Source organism: Rattus norvegicus, chromosome 3 (genome assembly GCF_036323735.1).
Source record: "Rattus norvegicus strain BN/NHsdMcwi chromosome 3, GRCr8, whole genome shotgun sequence".
NCBI classification, from domain to species: Eukaryota; Metazoa; Chordata; class Mammalia; order Rodentia; family Muridae; genus Rattus; species Rattus norvegicus.
The window spans coordinates 127,720,841-127,744,281 of NC_086021.1; the positions used below are offsets into that span (position 1 = coordinate 127,720,841).

A 23,441-nucleotide genomic window follows, 5' to 3' on the forward strand; every position below is an offset into this window, starting at 1 on the left:
GAGTGGGTCAGCCCATCAGCTCTCCTGAACCCACACCATCAGGGTGGTCTCTAGCACTGCCCTGGCTAGCTGCAGCAGGCAAGAGGCAGGGCCAGCTCCCCGGCTCTCGAGAGGAGCGTTATTTGTGCTGTTTTTCATAGTTACTAGCTGTCTTATCCTCTCTTAGCTAAATGACTCCCCTTATTATCATTTCCATCAAAGTCTTCAGGAAGGGGAAAGGGAGGCTTAAGGAGACTTGGTGTTTCGCTTGTTTATTGGGAAGCAGCCCTCCAGCATCCTCAGGCTGGAGCTATCTGTTCCCCTCCCCAACCCTCTACGGAGGGCAGGATCCAGGGAAGAAAGGATGGAGTTTGGGGAAATAGAATTAAGGATGTACACCATCCAGGAGAAAATACAGGTTTTATTCTACTGCTTCAAACACAGTTCATAAGAAGGGATGCTACAAGCCTACCAGGTGAGAGGGCAGGACTCATGGACGGCACAAGTACCGGTCCTGTCCTATGGGGAGCTGCCCAGCATTCCAGGGCCACTCCTGAGGAAGTGCATTTTAAGCTGTTGAAGCAGCACTGGTCATTTTTTTTTAAACTTTGTGTGTGGGTGTGCTGCCTGCATATATGACTGTGCATGTGTGCCTGGTGCCTACAGCCTCCAATGCCAGAAGTTCCTGCATACCTCCTGCAGGCTCCCTGACATGCTCAACAGAGCCAGCAGTAAGCTCTAAGTCCATCCGCTCCTGCATTACCCTTTGCTCAGTGCCTCACAAACATACCCGGCATCTCATGGCTGTCAGTTTCTGGTCAACTGTTCCCTGTGTGCAGGGCAGACACCCATTACCAAGATATCCTAGTGAAATCCTCCAGTCTTGCAAAAAAGGCCAGGGAACAACTATGGCCATGAAAGCAACAGGACAGAAAGTGGCTAGAGTGGAGAAAGCTGCTCAGAGCTCAAAGAGCTCACCAACGAAGGCTCAATGACCTGTCCAAGCAGCTGGTGAGTGGCTGAAGCAGGCACTTCTGCAGAGATCCTGCCTAGACCACACGCCCTGCCCAGTGCTGCCCCAGAGAGCTACCTACCAAAGCCTACGCCTACAGAGACTTGTGCTCTCCTACACATCTTAGTAGAAAAGTTCAGCTCCTGAGAACCTTCATACAATGTATGTGACACCTGCTCATCAGTCCACTCCTGGAAACCTAGACTGTGCCTCCCATGTTGCCACATTTAAATATTAGTTACTCCCTACCGCCCAGTCTACAGAGTGGGAGAGGATGGTACAAGAGAAGAGATTGGGGGTAAAATAAATAGTGAGAAAGAAAAGGAGACTGAATATTAAAGGGATAAGCAGGACACAGGGCACAGCTCCTGTGGAGAACCGTCAGAGTACAAGCAGCCTGCGGCCAGTGGGGCTGGAAAGCTCTAGTACCAGGCTCCCATGGGACTCTCCAGGCTGCCTGCAGGGGTCTGGTGAAGCCGTGTAGTTACTGTAATAGAAAACTCGCAGTCAACAACCCCATGGGTACAAACACTTGAGATGAAATCTCCTTGTCCAGGTGATTGGTATACAAAGGCAAGACGGTGCATTTCCTCCTGTCCAGGCAGGGGTTAAATTCCTGGAATTGTCTGCAACATAACAGCGAAGGATATGCCTAATCTCTTCTTCTAGTAAAAAGCCTGCAATGCCAGGTCACAAGTCCAGTTGATTCAGAGATGCTCCAGAGAGCAAGGTAGCCAGCAACGCCCAAATGAGGGAGACACTTTATGGTAGCAGTCCCTAGTTCCTAGGGTGGCCGCTCCTTCAACTCTCTGGGAAGCTGAGCTGTCCACTGCTGAGTGCTTGGGATGCCGGGCTCAGGTGTCGGCTGAGTTAACTTCTTTGGAGCAGAAGTAGTGCACAACCACTCCATTGGGGTATCTTGCAAATGCACTGCACGGAAGAACAGCCGAGAGTGAGTGGTGCTCCACGTCTCCTCCAGCCCCTGCAAGAAGCCACCCCCAACCTAAAGAACAGCCTGCTCCACTATCTCTGGTCCCCCAAAGAGCCAGGGCAGGGACTATACACCATCCATGCATGCAAACGGTGCTGTCACTCCGTCAGTGCAGGGTTAGGGTTCAGGTTAGTGGAAGCACCAGCTTATCGACAACCAGCCAACCAGGCAAATATGTGGACCAACAAAGAGTGCAGAACACGTGCCCTTGGTTTGGCACTGGAATCACGTTCAGCAGAACATATTCCAGGATGGTTCCAATGAAGTACAGCACGTCAAGCCTCTGCAGAGAAAAGGCTCGTCTAGTTGAGCAAGAAAAGGCAGACCACACTCCTTGCCAGCCAGGGGACTGACGGTGGGGCATGTCTTAACAGAATAATGCTGGCGCAGGAGGTTGCACAAGCCATGAAACATGATTGAAAGATCTGGTTTTCTCCCTCTGGGGGCTCATCCCCTATCTGGCATGGTGGTGCAGGCCTGTAATGTTTGCACTGGGGTGTGGCTGAGGCAGGAGGATTGATTCAGAGTTCCAAATAAGCCTGAGTTACACAGCCAGCTCATATCTCAGGAAGACTGTACATATCCTCTTACTGGTTCTCTACTTTCACTGTTCATTTTAGAGGCCAGAGACTTAGAGCTCAACAGCCCCTCATTATTGAAACTTTCCCAGCAGATATGGCTTGCTTTGTTAAAGCTCAATAACTCAGGGAACCCCATCTGCACCCAGATGCTGCTCAGGCTGGGGACACTCACCTGTTCCCAATCTTCTTCTTGCACACCATGCACACCTTCTCCTCAGTGATGATGCACTTCACCTGCTGGTGTAAAATCCGCTCTTCCTGAACCTGGAAGAGATTGGAGAAGCTCCATGTCCAGGTGTAGAAACAGAAGGTAAAAGTCGGGACTGTTTCATGTCTGAACCCCATGCTGACTGGGTTGCCTCAGCCATGTGCTGCCTCCATGACAACAGGTGTGTGAAAACTGCCTCAATTAAAACCCAAAGGCCACCCCCCCTACAAGTGTGGAAGCCCATACCCTGAGAAACTCCGCATGGAGAAGATTCTTAAGCACTTGATTGAACCGTTTCTTTTGTGCATTTTCTTCTAAGACCTTTTCTAGGAAGATTCGTATGTCATTGATCTGAGTGTTTGCTGGCAGAAGGTTGATTGCCTAGGGCAGAGACAGGATGTGGGCAGGTTAGGGAGATCAGGATGGGACCAAGAAAAGCTCGTGCTTGCCCCCTTCCCCAGCCCTCTTCTCCAGCTCCACCAGCCTGGGCAGGGCCTGACCTTGGTGGTGTCTAATTTGCTGTAGTGCAGCTCTAGGACCTGCAGGGCAGCCTGGAGGTTGGCCTGTGGCTCCAGGAGCTCTAGTTTGATTGGCCCCAGGCAGTGAATGCTTGGAGGCGACAGGTACATCCGAAGCAGGGACAGATATACCTGTGTCATAGACAGAAACATGCATGTCAGGCTTGCAGCGAGCTCGCAGCGACCCTCCTAGAACCCCCAGCACTGAGACTCCCTAGTGACTAGATGTCTGGTTGAGAGCAGCCACTGGCCTGGAACACTCCAAACTTACCACTTTCGCCTGAGTTTTTGGCAAAATCAAGCAGCGAAATGAGTTTGCCAATACTGCTCTCTCCCTGAATGCCTTGCGTCTGTTTAATGTTATACCATCCACAGAAAGTTAACCCAGCAAATAACCTAGTGATTTCTCCTTTTCTAAAGCTTTGAAGACTGAGAACCTGGTTGTATTTCTAGTGCCACAGGATCATTTCATCCTAGCTCTCTCAACATTTGGGGCCATATAATTCTTTGTACAGGGGCTGTCCTGGACGTTTAACAGCATCTCTGGCCTCTAGCCCTAGATTCCTGCTCCACTCCCAGTTACACCAATCATAAACGTCCCACGATATTGATGAACCTATGTATAATCAGACCCTTTCTCCTAGATTGATCACATTAATTCAGTATATGTGTCAGAACTCTTGAAAGAGATAGGGTGGGTGACAACAGATGAGTAAGCCAGAAGCAAACCAGGACATATGGTCACTCAGTTTCTCTCCCAGTAGACATATGGAAACAATAGTTTAGTGCACTGACATACACGGTGTCTCACTGTGATTGTGTCACTTTGGCCACAGTGGATGGGGTGGGGGCCTGCTATACTAACAGGAGGTACACGTGCCCCTCAGTCACAGCTGCCGACTTACATCTTTGTTGCCTTCTTTGTTTTGGTCGTAGTGTTTGTGGCAGTACCTGCAAGGGAGGAAGTGGTGAGAGCAGGCAGGGGGGACTACATGGAAGGTGTCCATGTAGCTGCCAATAGTAACCGAACCGGACCGGCACGGGGAGGTAAAATGCTCGCTGTAGTTAGGCATAGGGGTGGCCTTCTTGTCCGCTCATCTCTGTCTTGAGACTCTTTGGAGGTGGGAGAGCAGGACTGACTTACTCCTTAGCCATCTTTGTGTCCTTCAAGACATGGACATAGATGAAGAGAGCTTGTTCGTGCTTCCCCATGCGTCCCAACAGGAGAGCTCTTTCTTCTAAGAGGCCTAGGAGGGGAAAGGACTCCAAGTAGCTGCCACTGCCATTACATATGCACAAAATTAGAGACTACCACTGAGGGAAGGCATCCTGGGGCAATACAAAAATAAGGAAGGACTTGGAGAAGGTCAAGATAGCTCAGTAACACTTGGTGCCAAGTCTGATGATCTGAGTTTTTCATACAAAGTATCCTTTATCCACATGACATACATACATACATACATACATACATACATACATACATACATAGTAAACAGAATAAAAAAATTTCAAGAATAGTAAATGGAGGGAGATTAAAACCACCAAACCAATCCTCCAAAAAAGAAAAAGGAACCCAGCCCCCTCCCAAGAAAACAAAACAAAATAAAGGGTGGGGCACAGCTCAGTCGCACAGTTCAGTCCCAAGCACCACCATATTAAAAATACACTGAAATAAAATATAGAAAATATTATTACCTTTCTTTAAGGGAAAAAGAATTTTTAAAGGAGAAGGAAGCTAATTTAGGAGGCTCTGTACCCATTCCCCATCCTCCCATCTGTTTTGTAAACAGGGTCTTTCTACATAGCCTTGGCTGTCCTGGAACTATGTAGACCAGGTTGACTTTGAATTCACAGAGATTGATTGGCCTGCCTCTTCCTCTCAAGCACTGGGATAAAAGGCATGTACCATCATGGCTGGCCCTATTTCTCCCTTTTAACAATCACTCATAAACTAAGCAAGAATACTCATCAAACAACCAAGTTCACATAGACTAGAAACCCCAGTGAACGTGAGGCAAAGACTTGGTGTTGGCAGAACTGATGCCAGACAGATTTATCTTTTGTCCATGAATCATGCCAGATTACAAGGAGTACTCAAGAGTGAGTTCCAAGAACTACTTTGAAGCAACAGATTACGATCTACAAATTAGCATATGCCTCACACCCAGAGTGTTTTCTCATCCTCAGCAAAAGAGGGGTATGGAGGAATAGGAGTGATGGCCTGCAAGCCTGGGCCCTCACACACCCACCTTTGAGGAGGACAAAGAACAGAAATAAAAGGAGAGATGAGCCTCTCCTCTATGCTGAGCTGAAACAGCCCTGGCTCTAATCGGGACGCTCACCATCGAAGGGAAAATCACAGATGAGCCGGCCGGGATCGTAGGAGCTGGAAATCTCCAGGAACGTGAGCAGCTTCTGTCGGGATTCTCCCAGTTCTCCTGCTTCCTCGCCAGCAGGGACTGGACTTTTGCCTTTAAGGGAAATCAAGCTGCATATGAAAGGATGCTGTGAAACAATAATGTGGGGTCAGCTGAGGGAAATGGGGCTCAGAGATGTCACCACATTATCAAGGAAGGACCTTCCAGGAGGTTTGCCAGGGGAGTTCTTTTACTCTATGGTCTCTCTGGTTCTAAAACACTCGAGGGACATTTAGAAAGGCTGTGAGTAGACATGCATTGGCTGACATGTCTCTTAGCCAACAATAGCTGTCATTCTGCAGACAGATTGGCTCCTTCTGTCCTGCCTGAGGGAGTCACTCAGTGTCCCTGACTCCTCTAAAGGACTTACCATCTACATGGAGAACAATAGTTTCCCCATACCATGTACAGGCACCAAGCTCTGTCTGATTGCTAAGGTTTGGGGCCACCTGCTTCGGATGGGCACTGGTACCTGTGGGTAGTGACAGGAGGTAGTCTTTCATCAGATTCTGCACTTTCTCACAGTACAGCTGGATTAGGCAATTGTGGAACCGTGTGCCTGTCTCCTCCCACACGTGGATGATGTGCTCCTGAAGCAGAATGAAAGTCTGGTTGGGGCTCGAGTCTATCTCCTAGTCTCCCTCTCAGGTCTCACCTCATTGTTCCTTAACTAAGTTATAAAGATCACCAAGGGGCAGTTCTTCCAAAAACCATGACAAAACCCAGTGATGTCAGGGGCAATTTCTTCAATCTAACCTGAAACTTACCCTGTAGACCAGGCTGGCCCTGACCCCAAACTTCTGCCTGCCTCTGCCTCCCAAGTGGGAGTGATTAAAGGCCATCATTCTTCTTTCCCTTGGTTCTCTATCAGACCAAGAGCCTTTGCTAAGAAGTGCTCCTAGCTTGGTTCCCTGGGATTGCATTTTTTTAGAGGAGGCTGAAATAGCTGTTCCCATTCTTACCAAGATCTGAGTGCCCTGACCATACCTGGGATCTGAGCTGCCTACGTGATCCATGTGCGCCACGAGACTGAGTTTAACCTTACCAGGTAAGGAATGGCCAGGGCCTTGAAATTCTCTATCAAGAAGTTGAGCACGCGATCTCGTGGCAGAGACTCCACCTCCGGGAGGTCTTCAGTGAATATCTGTCAGAACGAACCTCAGTTCTACAAGCAGAACCTGCAAGTGTTGGGGCTGCAGACACTTTGAGGGTAAGGGTAGGCCAGTTGCTGGCTGTTCTATGGTGGTTGAGGCTAGAGCCTAGGAGCTTTAGAACAAGGTTCCTTCTACATAGGCAGTCTGTTCACGGGCCCACTTTACCCTGTGACTTCAAAGGAATGGTGCAATCCAGTCGCCTCCTGTATCTGTGGCTCTCTCACCAAATATAATCAGGATCAACTGTGGGACCAGACAAGCCCAGGGGCTATGACCTACCTTCAGGCCATCTTCTGGGAAGTCTCTCAGCACCCAGATCGAGTAGGAAAAAATCAAATGTAGGTTTTCTGTGCCTTTAAAGAAAAAAATAAGATTTGTTAGCAGTTGACAAAAGTCAGGCCTGTCCAGTAAGATTGGGAAAGTTGGTGTGCAGGTATAGACATAACCTCAGAATTCATTTTGTGGGCAAGACAGATCTAAGCGCCAGCCTCAGATCAGCTCGTTTCTCATGGTCTGGCCGCATACTAAAAAAGGGTTTCACTGTTCAACCATGGAACGGACCTGATGGAACACAAGGGAAGGGACTGCCCCAACTAAGGAATGGAGGGAGACCAGGCCTATACAAGCAGGAGCCACCCCCCTACCCCCAGGTTTTAATGTGAGGCTCAGGGCTGGGTGTCTTCAGTCCCAGCACTCAGGAGGCTGAGGCGGGTGAACCTCTTAAGTTTGAGGCCAGCCTGGTCTACAGAGTGAGTTTCAGGACAGCCAGCATTCCATAGTGAGATCCTGTCTCAAAACCCACCACCACAACAGGCTCACCCAAATGCTGTAGGTACTGCACCGTCCTTTCATGGCCTTTCAGAGGTGAGTTTGCTTTCTTGGACTGGTCCACTAGCACCTGCAGAGCTGGCCACAAAGCCCAAGAACAAACCCATGAGCCCCTTCCTCAGGTGAGGTCCACTGGCTTCTGCCAGTATCCAAAGCCCCCCTCCCCAGGCTCTGGAAGGTCTTGCCGGGTCACCTTTCTCATGGAGCCCCTTCTTCTCATACAGGATGATCAGCTCACTGTACTTGTGAGCCTTCTTCAGCACATGCTCACTCTCCTCGATGTGACAGTGGTTGTTCTCCAGGCGCAGCAAGGGAGCCACCAGGGCCACATTTGTCTGTGGGGGAGACAGAAGCCTGACACGTGGGGCAGCAGCGGAAGCTCCTTCCTGGAAAACCTACCCTTCACCTGCCCAGGTCTGCTCCAGGCTCAGGGGACAGGGACATAACAAGCCAGAGATAGCAAACAGCCCTCATTGAAGGGTGACAAGAGGTGGCCTTTAGAGCATTTACATCTTTAGCACATGGGTCTCAATGTTCTGGGGAGAATTACCATCCCTGTTGAGCCTGTGGCGCTAATCTCAATTTTATTGGCAAAGGACCCCAAATGAATATCTTGACTCATCCTCTTCCTCGAAGTCAACACAAAGATTCTAGGCAAAGGCTAGGAGACCTCCATCATGTAGGGTCTCGCTGTAGGGTCTCGCGTGTTGGTGTCCAGCAGAGCCCCCTGGAAGGCCCCGAGACTTTGAGAGCAGGGCTGGCGTGCCGGCAACTCACATGGAGGTAGCACTTGAGTAGAGTGGTGTCGATGATCTGCAGCAGCTTCTGCTTGGACTTGATGGTGGGAGTGCCCTCCATGAGTGGGGAGGTGCTGGACTGGTGGTCCGAGTCATTCAGCTTCTTTACCAACTGGCTCCGCTTCTGAAAACCGCAAAAACGTGGGCTCAGAGCCAGGACTCCGTCTTCCTTCTTCACCTGAGGTAACTCTGATGTCCCCAGTCAGCTCTTGTCCACACCTGGACAAGACATCTCATAGCAGCATTCATGCTTTACCAGAGATCAGAAGACATGACTGTCACATTGCCACAGACCCAGTGATAGCAGTGATGTCCTCCTGCTTTATTTCTGCAGTGCTAGAGCTCCAACCCAGGGCATTGCATATGCTGGGCAAGCATTTTATCACGGAGCTACAGCCCAACCCCACCCCCAGCCCCAGCCCCAAACACACGAACACTTGTTCCTTAGATTAGCTTTTGACCAGTCTAAAACCTGGGCTTGGAGGCATAGGCCAGTAATCCTAGCTACTTAAAACATTGAGTAGGGAAGATCATAAATTCAAACTCAGTTTAGCCAATATAGTGAGATCCCATTTCAACACAAATAAATCAATAAAAGTATAATTTTCATGCACTTCTCTTTGTCTACTGAAGCCCATGGTCTCTTTTGGCAAGACACTGGTGTTGCTTAATGTCATGCATCCTGAAGGTTACTGGGGACCAGGGAAGGAAGTGTGCTCTAAAGCTGAGGTGGCAGAAGCAAAAGGCCACAGGCTTCTGGAAACATTATATCCCAGGAACTGCCTTTACTTGCCCCAGGGCTCCCAAGTGTGAACACTGAGGACAAGCCTGTGCACTCCTTGCAGGCTGCCAGTCATAGTTAGGCACCCTGGAGCTCAGGGTCAAGGGCACACCAAGGCTGAGATGTCTGGTCAGACCACTGACAGTCACTGACCCTGAAGCAGCAGTGAGATGCTTTACAATTTTCCCAGGGATGCTTTCAGGGCCTACATGGATACCTGGAACAACAACTATGAAGTCTCTGACTTGAGTGTATATATAAGAAATAAACAGGGGGCTGGGGATTTAGCTCAGTGGTAGAGCGCTTACCTAGGAAGCGCAAGGCCCTGGGTTCGGTCCCCAGCTCCGAAAAAAAAGAACCAAAAAAAAAAAAAAAAGAAAAGAAAAGGAAAGAAATAAACAGAAACTATTTGTAATAAATTGCAAGTTAAGCTTTAAAGAGGGATTCAATTCAGTTAATCCTCAGCATCACATACACTGGGGGTAGAGGTGTACACTTGTCCATTTCCCAGCACTTAGGAAATGAAGGATTAGAAGTTTCAGGTCACCCTTAGCTACACAGAGTTCAAGGTCAGCCTGGGCAACATGAGATCCTATTTCAGAAGACTGAAGCTCTATGGAGAGGTACTTGTAGTGCTGGCTTTAAACTTTTATATTATCTGTCCATGATAGTAAACTGAAAAAAATCAGACTATACACATAGAAAACTAACTATGGACAAGGAAGGACTTTCCCAATATATAGCTAAATTTCAAGCTATGAACTATAAAACAGAAAATATACTTTGATTTTTCTTTTGTAATGGCTGGAGAGACGGCTCAGCAATGAGAGCACTCTGGCTCTTCTCAGAGGACGTGGATTTGAGTCCCAGCCCTCACATGACAGCTCACAACTGCCTGTAACTCCTGTCCCAGAGGACGTGGTACTCTTCTATCCTCTGCTAACTCAGGCAAGCTTGAGTTACACTGACACACGTCAACAAAGCAGCCATATACATAAAATAAATCCTAAATCAAACAGCAGGAAGCTAGTTCATGCATACACATGAGAAACTAAACCAACAGCGCTAAGTGTTGGTGACTTCTCTGGCTTACACTATTTATTTCTTTTAAAGACAGGGTTTCAGTGTGTAGCTCTGATGGTCCAGAGCTCACTATGCAGACCAGGCTGGCCTTGAACTCACAGAGATCTGCCTGCCTCTGCCTCCCAAGTGCTGGGATTAAAGATTTGTGCCACTGTTGTCCTTTGGTTTGTATTTTCCATGTTTCTTAAACTATCAGCATTTCCCCCACAATTATATATGACATATAAAAGTACAAAAAATTTAAAATTTACCCCTTTTAGGTCATATAACTTACTGTGAATATGTTTCCTTAGATGAAGATTTGGTTTAAACAAAACAAAACAGCTCCCGCCCTTAACCAAAGATCTGTGGATAGCTGGTGGCTTCTAAAGGAGCGTGAGAGTTAAAGATTCCTTAAAGGTGTGGTCCCAGAGGATGGTCCCACACCTAGAACTATATAACAAGCAAAAATTGGAGTTTTGAGTTATTTTTTAAAGAGGACACAAAATTAGGTTTGTAAGGAGTTAAGGTAAAAATGATGAGAATACATTATATGAAAGTCTCAGAGAAGTCTCACAAATAACCAAGGCCAATGGTACTGTTAAATTAGAGGCAGCGGAATACGGCCCACCCTGACTTCCTCAGCATTCACTTCTAGACCTCCACGGCCCTGTTGTTGCCACGCGATAGGCCTCTGAGGCAGAGGCTCCCTCATGCCTGTGTGTTAGTCAGGCCCACCTGTGTCAGGTAGTCAATGAGCGCTAAGTGAGCCTTCTCCAGCTCAGCACCAGAGAGTGTGGGCAGCGGGTTGGGGTACTGCAGTTGCTTCCTGTAGTCCGTGGGCAGCAGGTCGGGGTACAAGCCCATCACGTGGGTGGGATCTGTAAGAAAGGAAAGCATGTGTCCTTAGGAATGGAACCCGGGAGTTTAAGGACAAAATACAACATGGCTGTATGACAGCAAAGCAAGTCATAGACCAGGCTAGCCTCAAGCCTGCCACAATCCTCCTGCCTCTGCCTCCCACATGCTACAACTATAGGTATACATAAGCACGTCTGGATTATCCCTCACTCCAGGGGATGGAGTCTAAATACAGAAAAACTTAATAAGTCGCTTAGTTATGATCCGAGCACTGTACATAAATTTCCTTAGAATGTCACAAAGCAGCATGACTCACAGACACACAGGACTAGGACTACTTAACAACTGTCTAAAAGAAGCAGACTTTTCAAAATGTGCATGGAAAAACTGGTATTTCAGTAAAAAAGACCAACAAACTTGTGTGTACACATACACACGCGCGCGCACACACACACACACACACACACACACACACACACACACACACACACACAGTACTTTTTCTTTTTTTTTTTTTTGGAGCTGGGGACCGAACCCAGGGCCTTGTGCTTGCTAGGCAAGCGCTCTACCACTGAGCCAAATCCCTACCCCACAGTACTTTTTAAAGTGATAAATATTTAATGTAATGAAATATAATTAACAGTCAATTTATTAACACAATTAATAAAAATGCAATGTCAAGGAAGTTTTTTCTTTTTACCCTCAGTATATGCCTTTATTATACTGCCACCATGTGTGTGAAAGAGGCACATGATTTATAACTTCAATTTTGGAAACAATGTGTAAGTCCTTCAACAGCAGAATAAAGTGCATTTACTTCAGCTGATCAGAGTGTTGTGATACAATGCACACTATAATTATGAAGAGAACACAGGGAGTGTGGCATTATGATCACAATTCTGTAAAACTGTGTAATGTGGAAAACATCTGTATAACAAGGGACAAAATGTGTGATGAACTTGGATCAAGATTTTTTTTTTTGATTCAATAAAGTTTTATTTTCCCAAATGCTTGAATCTGTTTATGCATCTTCACCAGCAGCTGGGGCATCTCCACCCTTTGTGTCTCTGGTGTAAATTACTTGGGCTCTGTGCTTTGAAACCAGCTTGATAAGTCCTTTACTAAGTAGCTCCTGAAGGGCTGCCCTGGCCAAGGAACCTCGAATCTTCAGTCTCTCAGAGACCACAGCTGGAGTAATAAGCTTATAGTTGGGAACTTCCTTACAAAGTTTATCGTAAGTAGCTTTGTCAAACAGGACGAGATTGTTCAGCTTGTCCCGAACTTTGCCTTTGGACCACTTCTTCTTTTTTGCCTTGCCACCAGATTTATTTACTGGGTCTTTGTCTTTTTTGGCCGACTTTCCAGCATCCTTCTTCTTCTTCTTCTTGTTGTCTTTGGGCGGCATGGCGAAGCTCAGAGAGTATGTGGACCACTGCAGCCACACTGGATCAAGATTTCTTAAACGATCTTCTTCCCATTCTTAGAATCTGTGTGCCAACAATCTATGCTTTGTCAGCTCAGGGGGCAAAGGAAGGCAGACTTCCGTGAGTTTGAGGCCAGCCTAGTCTACAGAGTGAGTTCCAAGACAGTCTGAGCTACACAGAAAAACCCTATCTTGAAAAACCATAACAAAACAAAGGAAGGAAGGAAGAAAGGAAGAAAGGAAGGAAGGAAGAAAAGGAAAGAAAAGGGGCTGGGGATTTAGCTCAGTGGTAGAGCGCTTGCCTGGCAAGAGCAAGGCCCTGGGTTCGGTCCCCAGCTCCAGGAAAAAAAAAAAAAAAAAAAAAAAAAAAAAAGGAAAGAAAAGATGTCAGAGCGAAGAAGGCCACTTCCCCATAATGGACATAAGTCCTTGGTAAGCTGACTGGAAGGCAAGCCTTCCCATGAGGCTCCCAGAACCTACTGAACCCAATGTCACAGTATCTGACCCATCTAAGAAGACCGTGTTCCTTGGAGCAGGAATCGGTCAAAGCACTGACAAGAACGGGCAACTGAGCGGACCAGCTGCCAGCACTCCATGGAGCCCCCAAAGCACGGGCTCAGGAGGTCGGCAGCTGTGGAGAACTGGAAGTGAACGCTCAGCCTGTCCGTCTCCTGCACCTACAGCCATGCCCATTAACATTCTTCTGAACATGCCTGGTAAGAGGCTGCCTGTGATGGGGGCAACTCGGGGATGCAAGTCCCAGGCTCCAGTTCTACCACTGCAAAACCAGAAGGCCTTCCAATGTCACCTTATGTCTATCAAATGCTGAGCTCCTTTGTGGCCTTCAAGGTTCTTTGAACTCTAGCCCCAATGCATCCTTCTGGCATGATCTACCACACACTACCAAATGGCACACTGGGCTCACAGGTAACTGGACACAGGATGGAAGTGTGTCTCCATGGTTCCTTCTCACTCTTCAGGGCCTAGCCCATCTCTTCTTTCTTATGTTTGTTTGGTTGTTGAGATAGGGTCTCAAACTATGTGTCAGGCTTGCCTAGAATTCACTATGTAGGCCAGGATGGCTTTGTACAATCTTACTATCTGAACTTCCCAGGTGCCGAGACAACACACAGGTTGAGTCACCATGTCTGACCTCCCTTAGTCTTCCCGCTCCTGGAGAAATCAATCACCACACATCTACCCTCAAGTGTTTAACTGAGTGGCGTCACGTAAAAGCCCTTTGTGTACCTGTGATATGATGTATTATTCTAGACACCTCAGGACTGAGGGCAGAGCTGGCACTGCCAACACTCAGGAGAAGGTTCTGAGTCCAGGGTTATGCCACACATACGAAACACCACACACACCAAACTGAGGACACAGACACAGGAGAGCAAGGAAACAATATCCCTCATTCAGAGAAAGGATGTCCAGCAGCTCTACCCACTCTGCTGACTGGCCAGTTCCTGAATGCCCAGGCACTCTTAGCATTTCAAGTACATGTGCTGGCTGCTCCCTCAGCCTAGAATAGTCTTCCCTGGACCCTGGCATGGCTCATGGAGCCACCCTCTGTCAGGTGGTGACTAAAATGCTGCTCTGTAGAGATGCCTAACTATTTCAGATTCAAAAGCAATCCAGATCCCTCAGAACATGGGACTATGGAGAGGAGCTTGTCAGTAGGACACAGAAGAGAGTAGCAGGGAACAAACAAAGACATCTGGACTCAAACCATGTGGTACTGGGGGAAGCAGGTCCTGGGTTGCCTGTCGTCTCCCAGCTCACAGCTAACATGCCTACATGGCTTCCTCACCAGTGCTGTGCTGCCAGACTCACCTGAGTTTGGCTACTGTGAATTAGCTCATGTGTAGGCAACAGTCATACTGGCCTGTGGGTATTTTCTCCCAGATCACTAATGCCATGAAATGACAGAGAACAAGCTGGCTCACAACTATAAATGAATGGTTTAACCACACCAGACCTAAAAGAAAAAGAAAATCCCACACAAATGCCATTTTACTGCCAATAGCATCTGGTTAGCAGCTTCAAGGACACATGTTTCTGCTAAGGCCAGCCACCTGGGAAAACGACCTGTACAGATGCAGTCAGTACCAAACGCACAGGCATCTGTCTCCATGCCTCAACTAGGGTTACACACACTCATAAACCATTGCCCTTGGCCTTGTGGACTGATCTCAGGCCCAAGCGCTTGAAATGGCCATCTCCTTACCCTAATTAGGAGGATGAGGGGCAGTGTGGCGCATGTCTAGCCCACACCGTCCTTGTACCTACTCCCCTTCAAGAGGAGTCTGCTTTCCCTTGTCCTAAATCTGTAATAACCCTTGTAAATCAACAGAATACAGAAAGTATTGTAATTACAAAAGCCACTGGGTGTCTACCTGGTATCCAGATTCTACCCTCTGGGAAAAGCCAGTTGATCAGCTCTGTGAAGACTCACTTGGGAAGGACTGAGGACCCAGGACTTGTCAGCCATGACAGTCAGCTGCCTTGAGAAAGGACTGTCTAGCTGAAGAGCTTTGGTGCTAGCAGCTGATAAGTTGGCAGTGACTTTACAGGGGTGAAGTACCATGGAGACAGTAGGGGCAATGCTAAGGAAGTGGTTGTGTTGAAGTAAGGTCGCCCAGTCTGTTGGGGCTAGAAACTAATTTCTGTCTACCTTCCTGCTTTGAAGGCCTCCAGAGTTCCCTTGGCACCATAAGAAATTGACCCAAAGTCAGGTGGTGGCAGTGGTTGCACATATCTTTAATCCCAGCACTGGAGAGGCAGAGGCAGAGACTGAGGCAGGGGGATCTTAGTGAGTTTGAGGCAAGCGTGTTCTTGTCTACAGAGCGAGTTCCGGGACAGTCAGGGCTATCCAGAGAAACACTGTCTCGAAAAACAAAACAGAACAAAAGTTGACCTATCAATTGTATGGGTTCCTGTAACCCCCACCTAATGAGTCACTCAACCCTGTTCAACTGATCTGACTCCAGTAAGTTACTCAGAACTCATCTCCACTATTCATATCCAAGAACCCAAGTTACTAGCCAAGGATGGATGTGGGGAGAAGGTAAAGGAGAGGAAGGAGAGGAGAACAAAAGGGTGTGGAAGAAAGCCAAATGGATGTAACAACAGCAGCAGACACACGGTGCAGTGCTCTGCCCTGTTCAATCGCCTCACGTAACATTTACAGGACACTTGAGGGGATAAAGTACCATGGAGACAGGGGGGGGGCAATGCTAAGGAAGTGGTTGTGTTGAAGTAAGGTCATCCAGTCTGTTACCTGTCTTTTATGAGCATGATTTGTAGAGGAGAAAATGGAAGCAGGGAGCCTAGTGCTTTGTGTGAACTCTGGTAGGCCTAGACTAGTTCTTCTCCTAATGCTGTCACATAACCAAGGCAACTTATAGCAGGGACTTATTTGGCTTACAATTCCAGAGGGACAAGAGCCTGTCATGGCAGGGGAAATGCAGCAACAGAGAGCAGACATGGTGGCTGGAGCCGAAGCTGAGGTCTCATATCTTGAAGCCCGAGGCCACACCTGCTTGTTACCTGTGCCAAGTTTAGCAAAGACCTGCATGGACTCATCAAAGCGCTTCTGACAGAAGAGGTTGAAGGCATACAAGTTCTTAATGTGATGGATTTGCTGCTGCTTTTCACTGTCTGAGTCATCTTTCATTTCCTAAGAAAAGACAGAAGAAATAAAAGCTTATTCACTCTCAAATATTTGCTTTGCCCATTCTAGGTGGTAAAACAACCTTGAAAGCAAAGGTGCTACAACATACAATGGCAACATGGTTTCCACCCCGCAGACTCCCTGACAATCTTTTTCTAAAGACTTTTATGTCTTCAAACTACACTAAAATGTGGTTACATAATTAAAACATTTAATTGTACATATGTAGGTGTTTTGCCTGCATCTATGTCTGTGTATTACATGTGTGCAGTGCCCATAGAGACCAGAAGGGGGCATCAGATTGCCCTGGAACTGGAGTTGTTGGCTGTCTGTCATTTGACTGCTAGAAATCCAGTTTAGGTCCTCTGTAAGTGCAGTCAATGCTCTTAACCTCTGAGCCATCTCTCCAGCCCTTAGTTACATAATTTTTAAAAAGTTATTTTTATTTTATGAGTGTTTGCCTACATGCATGAGTGTATATCACACACATGGCTGGTGCCTGGAAAGTGCAGGAGGGTGCCTGGCAATCGTCTCTTCACACTTAGTAACTATGTATTGGAAATTCACTAGGGCTTCTGCAAAGTGCCTAACTAGTGCCCCTGAAATCTATTAAGGCCGTGACAAACATGGAAAGGGGAAGACACTGCCACAGCCTAGAGGATTTAGGCTAGTTAAATGAATGTGAGTGCCATATTTGATCCTGGTTCCTACATGACACTAATGAAAAGCTGGTCAAACCTCATCATACCTCAGGTTACATTTAAAAGAAAATCTGTTGGGCAGTGGTGACACACCCCTTTAATCTCAGCACTTGGAAAGCAGAGGCATTTTGAATAAAGCTTCCATTTTGAATTGGGGTCAAATAAACTTTTAAGTTCCCAAGACCTCCCTGGGTAACTGACTTCCTGGTTGGAAAGTTGAGACAAGAATGCTAGGCAATTCTCCCTGCCGCAGGTGAATAGACCAATCAATGAGAACAGGAGAAGTGTAGCACACAGGAAATGTAGCACACAGGAAAGTCCCCACCCCTGGATCCTGACAGATGGGAAAAGGGAACTGTAACTTGGTCCAGATGTTTAAACTTGTCAGGCTTCAAAGCTCTCTAACACTCTGGCTCTGGGTCATAGTTCAGCTCCTGAGCCTGTTCTGCATCCCTGATCAATCATTAGCAGCCTGATCACAATAAACGTTTCCTTTCTGCATTGACTTGGTGTTTGAATTGTATTGGATCTAAGCGTACCCCATAACAGAGAATTCCAGGACAGCAAGGACTACACAGAGAGACACACATACACCCACACATATGTGCATACACACATTTTTAATTAGGTTAGTACATAAATAAAATGCCTCTCAGTTTCTTTCTTCCTCTCCTGCTTCCCCTCCCCACCTCTCCCCTCCCTAACCTACCATCACCCTAGCCCACAACTCTCAGCACCCTGCTGCTCCTCACTGTGCACGGAAGGCTCTGTCCTCTCTCCAAGCTTACTCCACATATTATGACACACCTTCTGCTCCAGTCAGTGTAACTCCAAACATTCTACAGTCGGTTTTCACTTTTCTTTCTTTTTCCATATTTGTGTGTGTGCGCATGCATGTCTGTGTGTATATGTGCGTGTGCGTGTGCACACACATAAGACAGGCTAAAGCAGGGAATCATCTTCAATCACTCTCTTCTACCTTATTCAATCAGGCAGGGTCTCTCAATCAAACCCAGAGGTATCGCCATGCTAGCCAGTTTGCTCTGGGAATGATCGGTCTCCACTCTCCAAGGCTGAAATTATAGGCAGGCCATCCCATCATATCCACCTTGGGTAACTGTCACACATACGGCATACAGACGTATATGCAGGCAAAACACCCAGATACGTAAAAACATAAATGGTTCTTTTAAAAACAAAACAAAAAGATGAAACACTTTGGCTGGAGAGATGGCTCAGTCTTAAGTACTAATATGTCCTTAAGATGGTTCCAGTTTTTAAGAACTTGAACTCAGAACCCCAACACCCTAGTAAGATGCCAGCCAGATGCAGCTATGCACAACTACAATCCCTAGTCCAGGCAGTTTAGCCAAGCTGCTTAGCTCCAGGCTCAAAAACTAAGGTAGAAAGTGACTGAGGATGCTGCCTAACATCAACTTCTGTCACATGTGTACGGGCGCAGACGCGTGCACACACACACACACACACACACACACACACACACACACACACACAAGATGATGAACAGAGAATGCCTGCCTGATTGAATAAGGTGGAAGAGAGTGATTGAAGAGGATTCCCTGCTTTAGCCTATCCTATACAGGCACGCGCACACACACACACACACACACACACACACACACACACACACACACACCCCAATGTCTCCTGCAGGTTATAGAACAAACCTGGATGTCTGGCAAAGAGAAAGGGAAAGTTAAAGTGCCATGTGCACACACTGGAATTTTGGTTTCAGCCATAAAAGCAGACTTCTGTTGTTTTCAGGAAAATGAAGACAATTGGAAATAATAAACTGAGTTATGCCAGCCTTAGAAAGACAAACATACCTCTTTACCTCATTTGTGGTTCCTAGATTTTTATTATTATTTATTTACTTTATGTATATGAATACACTGTTGCTGTCTTCAGATACACCAGAGAAGGGCATCAGATCCCATTACAGATGGTTGTGAGCCACCATGTGGTTGCTGGGAATTGAACTCAGGACCTCTGGAAGAGCAGTCAGTGCTCTTAACCACTGAGCCATCTCTCCAGCCCCTGGTTCCTAGACTTTATACAGATACATAAAGTCCACCTCCACTACTGCTCTGTGTGTGTGTGCGTCTGTGTGTGTATGTGTTTGTTTGCATGTATATATATGAATGTATATATGTGTATGTGTGTATGTATATATGTACACACACACACACACACACACACACACACACACACATATAAAAATTAAAGTAGAAGTAAAACTGTCTGGAGGATTAAAGGAACCAGTGGAAGGGAAGGGGGAGAAAAGGAAGGATAGAGAGAAGAGGTGATATACTTAACATACATACATGTAGAAAGGCTTGAAAAAAATTACTATTTTAAAGTGGGACTTCTAATTTAATCACAAAATTTACACATAAAAGTTGCTTTATAAAAATGCCAGCATGGGCTGGAGAAATAACTCAGTCAAAAAGTGCTTGCACAAGAAGCACAATGACCCGAGTTTGATCCCTAAAGCCCATGTAAAGAACATAGAGTGGTACTGCACGCAGTGTTGGGGAGGCGGAGAGAAGAGGCTCCCTAGGGCTCGGTGGCTAGCCACCTTAGCCTAACTGATGAGTCACAGGTCCCACTGAGACACTCTGGAGGGGTGTGGTGGGGAGAGAGAGGATGGGAGGGGACAAGGTGAATGGCTGTCCAGAGGCACAACATCTGAGGCTGGCCTCTAGCTCCCAGATGTGTACACACATCAGTGATGTGCACCAGAACACACACACAGAGGCAGCCACCATAAGTAATTAAAAGTGGTGGCTACTTTTCCTTCAGAGACAGTTTGCAGAAATCAAGCTTACTATTGTCACCATTAAGACTTCTTTAGATTAGCACTGTCCAGTTTAATGCCCAGGTTAGGCTCAGAGACTTCTGGTCAATTCTGGAAATCAAATCCACTCTGCAGATACTAAAAAATTTCACATAAACCAGTGTGTCAGTTCGTACCTGTAATCCAGCACATGGAGGGTGAGGCAGGAAGACCACCATAAGGTTGTGCCTGGCATGGGCTACACAGCCTTGTCTCCAACATTACAAAGGGGAAATTACTAGCAACGGGAGAGAAAATGGAACAAGGTGCATTGCTGCTTTGCTGGCAACAACAGTCCACATGCACACAAAGGAGAGTGGCTGCCAAGAGCTGCATGTGGTCTGTGTTTCCCAGGAGATTCCAGTGTTGGGGATTTGTTTCTTAGGTGGCAATACTGAGAAGTAGGTGGCCTTCAGGAAGCGGGGCCTATGGAAGGCTTCCATGTCACTAGGGACAAAGGACATCCTTGAGAGAGGGTGTTATGAAAGGAGCCCTGGGCCTGTCGTCTGCTCACAGTGGACCTGACTGCATGCCCTTGTACTCCTATTCACTCTGGGTGGCATCAACACCAAGAGTGCCCTTGTCATGGAGCCTGCACGGTGCCCTGTGGACTTCGGATTTGGAAAATATATGTGCATAAACAGTCCTTTTCCTAAGTTGTCTGTTGTGACGGTGAAAAGCTGAGTGGCCCAGTGGCCATAGAAAACAGAAGGCTTCAGCTGTTCGATGTAATAAGCAAGGCAGTTCCAGACACTGAATAAGGCTTCCACACGCCAAGAGAATTCACTGATGAAACACCTGAGGGCCCTCTAGTGGCTACATCCACAGACAGTGAGATGACACTTGTTAATTGTATGCATTGTCTTTAATTGTTCCAAACCATCTTATTATATTCTTTCATTACTTTCTAGAAGATACCATTTAACTGACATCCACTCTACACTTGAACAGGCCAACAAAGTAAATCTCTTAGTAACATAGGTACTGAAGGTGGACTTGAACTTTGAATCAAACCCTCCAGGGTTCCCAGCTTAGTCTTCATTTATATAAATATAGATCTAAATACAGTCTCAATACAAATCTCTATAAATTGGTATAAAAAATGCTTTAAAAAATGATGAGGAAAGCAGTCTGCTTCCCAACGCTAAGGAACAAGACTTACCGCTAGCTGCAGAGCCAATTCAAACTGCTTGTCCTGGAGAAGCTGTTGGATTTGGGTTGCCATGGGGACAGGAATGAGTCTCCAAACAAAATGATTGCTGGCCACATAGATAATGTTTGATCTGGAGGAGGAAGAAGGTAAGTGGGCATGGGCTTTACAATGATACAGGGACCTGGAAACAATGCAGAAGTCACAGTGAAGAAGGGAATTCCTTACCCCCCTGATGTAATGAAGCGGGGCCTTTGCAACTCTATGCTCTGGACCAGAAGCCTTGGTTCAAGTGTTCGGATCTCCACGTATCTTGGCAACACTGCGACAATGTACGGAGGCTGGTGCTCTGCAAGAGAGGACATGCTGAGCTGGGATGCTGGTTGAAGGCTTTGGTTAAGGATGGGCTTGAATTTAGTTGTTTGCACAAAGGTGATATAAATGGATCTCAAAACAAACAAACAAACAAACAAAAAAAAAAACCCCTCAAGTCAAGCACTAAAGCAGGAGGATCCTTCACTGTAATTCACCACTGAACTCTACTGTTTGCTTGAGTGATATCAAAAGACATCCTTACATAGCAGGGATATATTGTGCTTTGTTAACTTAGCAGGACCAGCTCCCACAATGACCCTTAAAAAGCTTCCTGTGCTCCTTTCCCATCTGTCACAAAGCCTGGTCAGTGGGGTACAGATGTCCTGCCAACAGCAGCAGGAGAATTAGGCTACAGAACTGCCTGCACTCTCCCAGAGAGGGAAGGAGAAGGCAGTTTATTTTTTCCCTTCCCTACACTTGCTTTTCAGATAAAGGATGCAAAACTCCACTTGATGCTGCTAAAACTGGGATGTTCCCATCTTTTCTAATGCTCACACACTCGACACTGAATCCCTAATACACTGGTGTTGAGAGGCAAGGCCTAATGAAAGGTAGGGGACTACAAGTACACACTACCACAACTATACCTCAACTTTCTTAAAGAATACCTTCCATATCCACCCTTTCCTCCCTGTACTCTGTAACAGGAAGGGGACAGTCTAGCTTGGTGTGCTGGGTGAAGCAGAGAATCTATAAAGTGCTAAGGTCAGTATGCAAAAAGCCTAAAGTCTGTGCCATGAAAGCTTTCCTCTGAGAAGCTGTGTGGTAAGGGAGATTTAACATGAATGTAGGCATCAGAAAATATATTTTTGAAGATATATAAAACTTAGAACCTCTAAGACTGAATAAAAAGCAGCTTACTTTATACTGATTGAAATAAATTTATTGCTCATACACTACATTAAACCCAACCACAAACACAGATGCTGTAGTTGCAGCTCCGTTAGTGGTACTGTGGACCAAAACAGCTCTCATCGCAAATGGAGTAAGAAAGAGTTTGTTCTGGAGCTAAGGAAGAGTGACTATGGCCTGGGAACATGTATTCAAGTTCCCTAAATACTGTGCTCCACTGTGAATGTGGTTACCTGAGACGTTACTAGTTATAGAACAAAACAAATCATGAAAAAAGTTATCTTCAATTCGGGGGCCACAGGAAGGCAGATTACAGCAAAGCTGGGAAGCTACTATGGACGTGAAATGCTGTTGACCACATTCTTAGCTTTCTGATTGCTGGAAGCCAGTGGCTTGCTAAGCATACACTGTAAAATCACTGCTTTAAATGGTTTATTTAAAAAAAGAATTATTATATACACTATTTATTTATTTATTTATTTATTTATTTATTTATTTATTTATTATGTATTCTGCCTGAATGTATGCTTACATGCCAGAAGAGGATACCAGATCTCATTGTAGGCTTTGAGCCACCATGTGGTTGTTGGGAATTAAACTTAGGACCACTGGAAGAACAACTAGTGCTCTTAACTTCTGAGTCATCGCTCTAGCTCTAGAAGGTTTACTTTAGTATTTATTTATTTATGTGTATGAGTATATGTGTGTCCATGGAAATCCAAGGAGGGTGCTGGACCCGTGGAGCTGAAGTTACAGACAGTTGTAAACCACTGGACTTGAGTACTGGGAACCAAACTCTGGTCCCTCAAAGAGCAGTGAGTGCTCTTCACGCTGATCCATCTCTCCAGCCCCAGAACAATGCTTTATCATGAAGTCCACGTAACACTCTACCAGCCTTCTCGTCCACCCCCCGGACCTCTGACAGCTGGGCTCCCTATTCCTGCATAAGTCAGGCTGTTGTTGAGCTGGTCAGGCTCTGCATAGCCTCTCACTCGTGGTCAGCTTGCCCTCTGCATCTCACTCAGTTCTCACCCTGTTCTGTCCACCCAGACTGTAAAGGAACTGTTCCTCAGATCAGATCCCAGACTCCCTGTCTGCCTAATCCAATCTTACCTATACAGGGCATCATCTCCATGGCCAATTAAACAGTCAAATTTCCCTCTCTGTGAACTACTGAATTCTAATCCATCCATGTGTGTCTTGTTTCTTCATCTGAAATGT

The 23,441-nt window shown here is 46.5% G+C and overlaps 2 protein-coding genes across 4 annotated transcripts in view; both read right to left on the reverse strand.

The window, feature by feature from the left end:
- Positions 1-235: 235 nt before the first annotated feature.
- Positions 236-23,441, reverse strand: part of Vps39 (VPS39 subunit of HOPS complex) — a 37,583-nt gene continuing 14,377 nt past the window's right edge. For 2 of the 3 annotated variants that reach the window (XM_006234782.5, XM_039105457.2), the window contains 17 exons: positions 21,222-21,342; positions 21,006-21,126; positions 16,162-16,291; positions 11,067-11,209; positions 8,466-8,609; positions 7,882-8,023; positions 7,680-7,766; positions 7,140-7,213; positions 6,752-6,850; positions 6,179-6,296; positions 5,632-5,760; positions 4,434-4,536; positions 4,195-4,240; positions 3,272-3,421; positions 3,018-3,152; positions 2,736-2,827; positions 383-1,921 (listed from right to left, as the gene is read on the reverse strand). In XM_006234782.5, coding sequence (XP_006234844.1) covers positions 1,846-1,921; positions 2,736-2,827; positions 3,018-3,152; positions 3,272-3,421; positions 4,195-4,240; positions 4,434-4,536; positions 5,632-5,760; positions 6,179-6,296; positions 6,752-6,850; positions 7,140-7,213; positions 7,680-7,766; positions 7,882-8,023; positions 8,466-8,609; positions 11,067-11,209; positions 16,162-16,291; positions 21,006-21,126; positions 21,222-21,342 — 1,910 coding nt within the window. In that variant the 3' untranslated portion in view covers positions 383-1,845. Of the gene's footprint in view, positions 1,922-2,735; positions 2,828-3,017; positions 3,153-3,271; positions 3,422-4,194; positions 4,241-4,433; positions 4,537-5,631; positions 5,761-6,178; positions 6,297-6,751; positions 6,851-7,139; positions 7,214-7,679; positions 7,767-7,881; positions 8,024-8,465; positions 8,610-11,066; positions 11,210-16,161; positions 16,292-21,005; positions 21,127-21,221; positions 21,343-23,441 lie in introns of all 3 variants that reach the window. The other variant, NM_001012186.2, reaches the window with a different exon arrangement.
- Rps25-ps11 (ribosomal protein S25, pseudogene 11) lies at positions 12,160-15,445 on the reverse strand. The gene has a single exon (XM_063284970.1). It carries the CDS (start codon positions 12,592-12,594, stop codon positions 12,211-12,213), a length of 384 nt encoding a protein of 127 aa, XP_063141040.1. The 5' UTR covers positions 12,595-15,445; the 3' UTR covers positions 12,160-12,210.

Excerpts from the sequence above, each read along its gene's own strand:
- Rps25-ps11 (XM_063284970.1), bottom strand. The coding sequence starts at position 12,594 with ATGCCGCCCAAAGACAACAAGAAGAAGAAGAAGAAGGATGCTGGAAAG.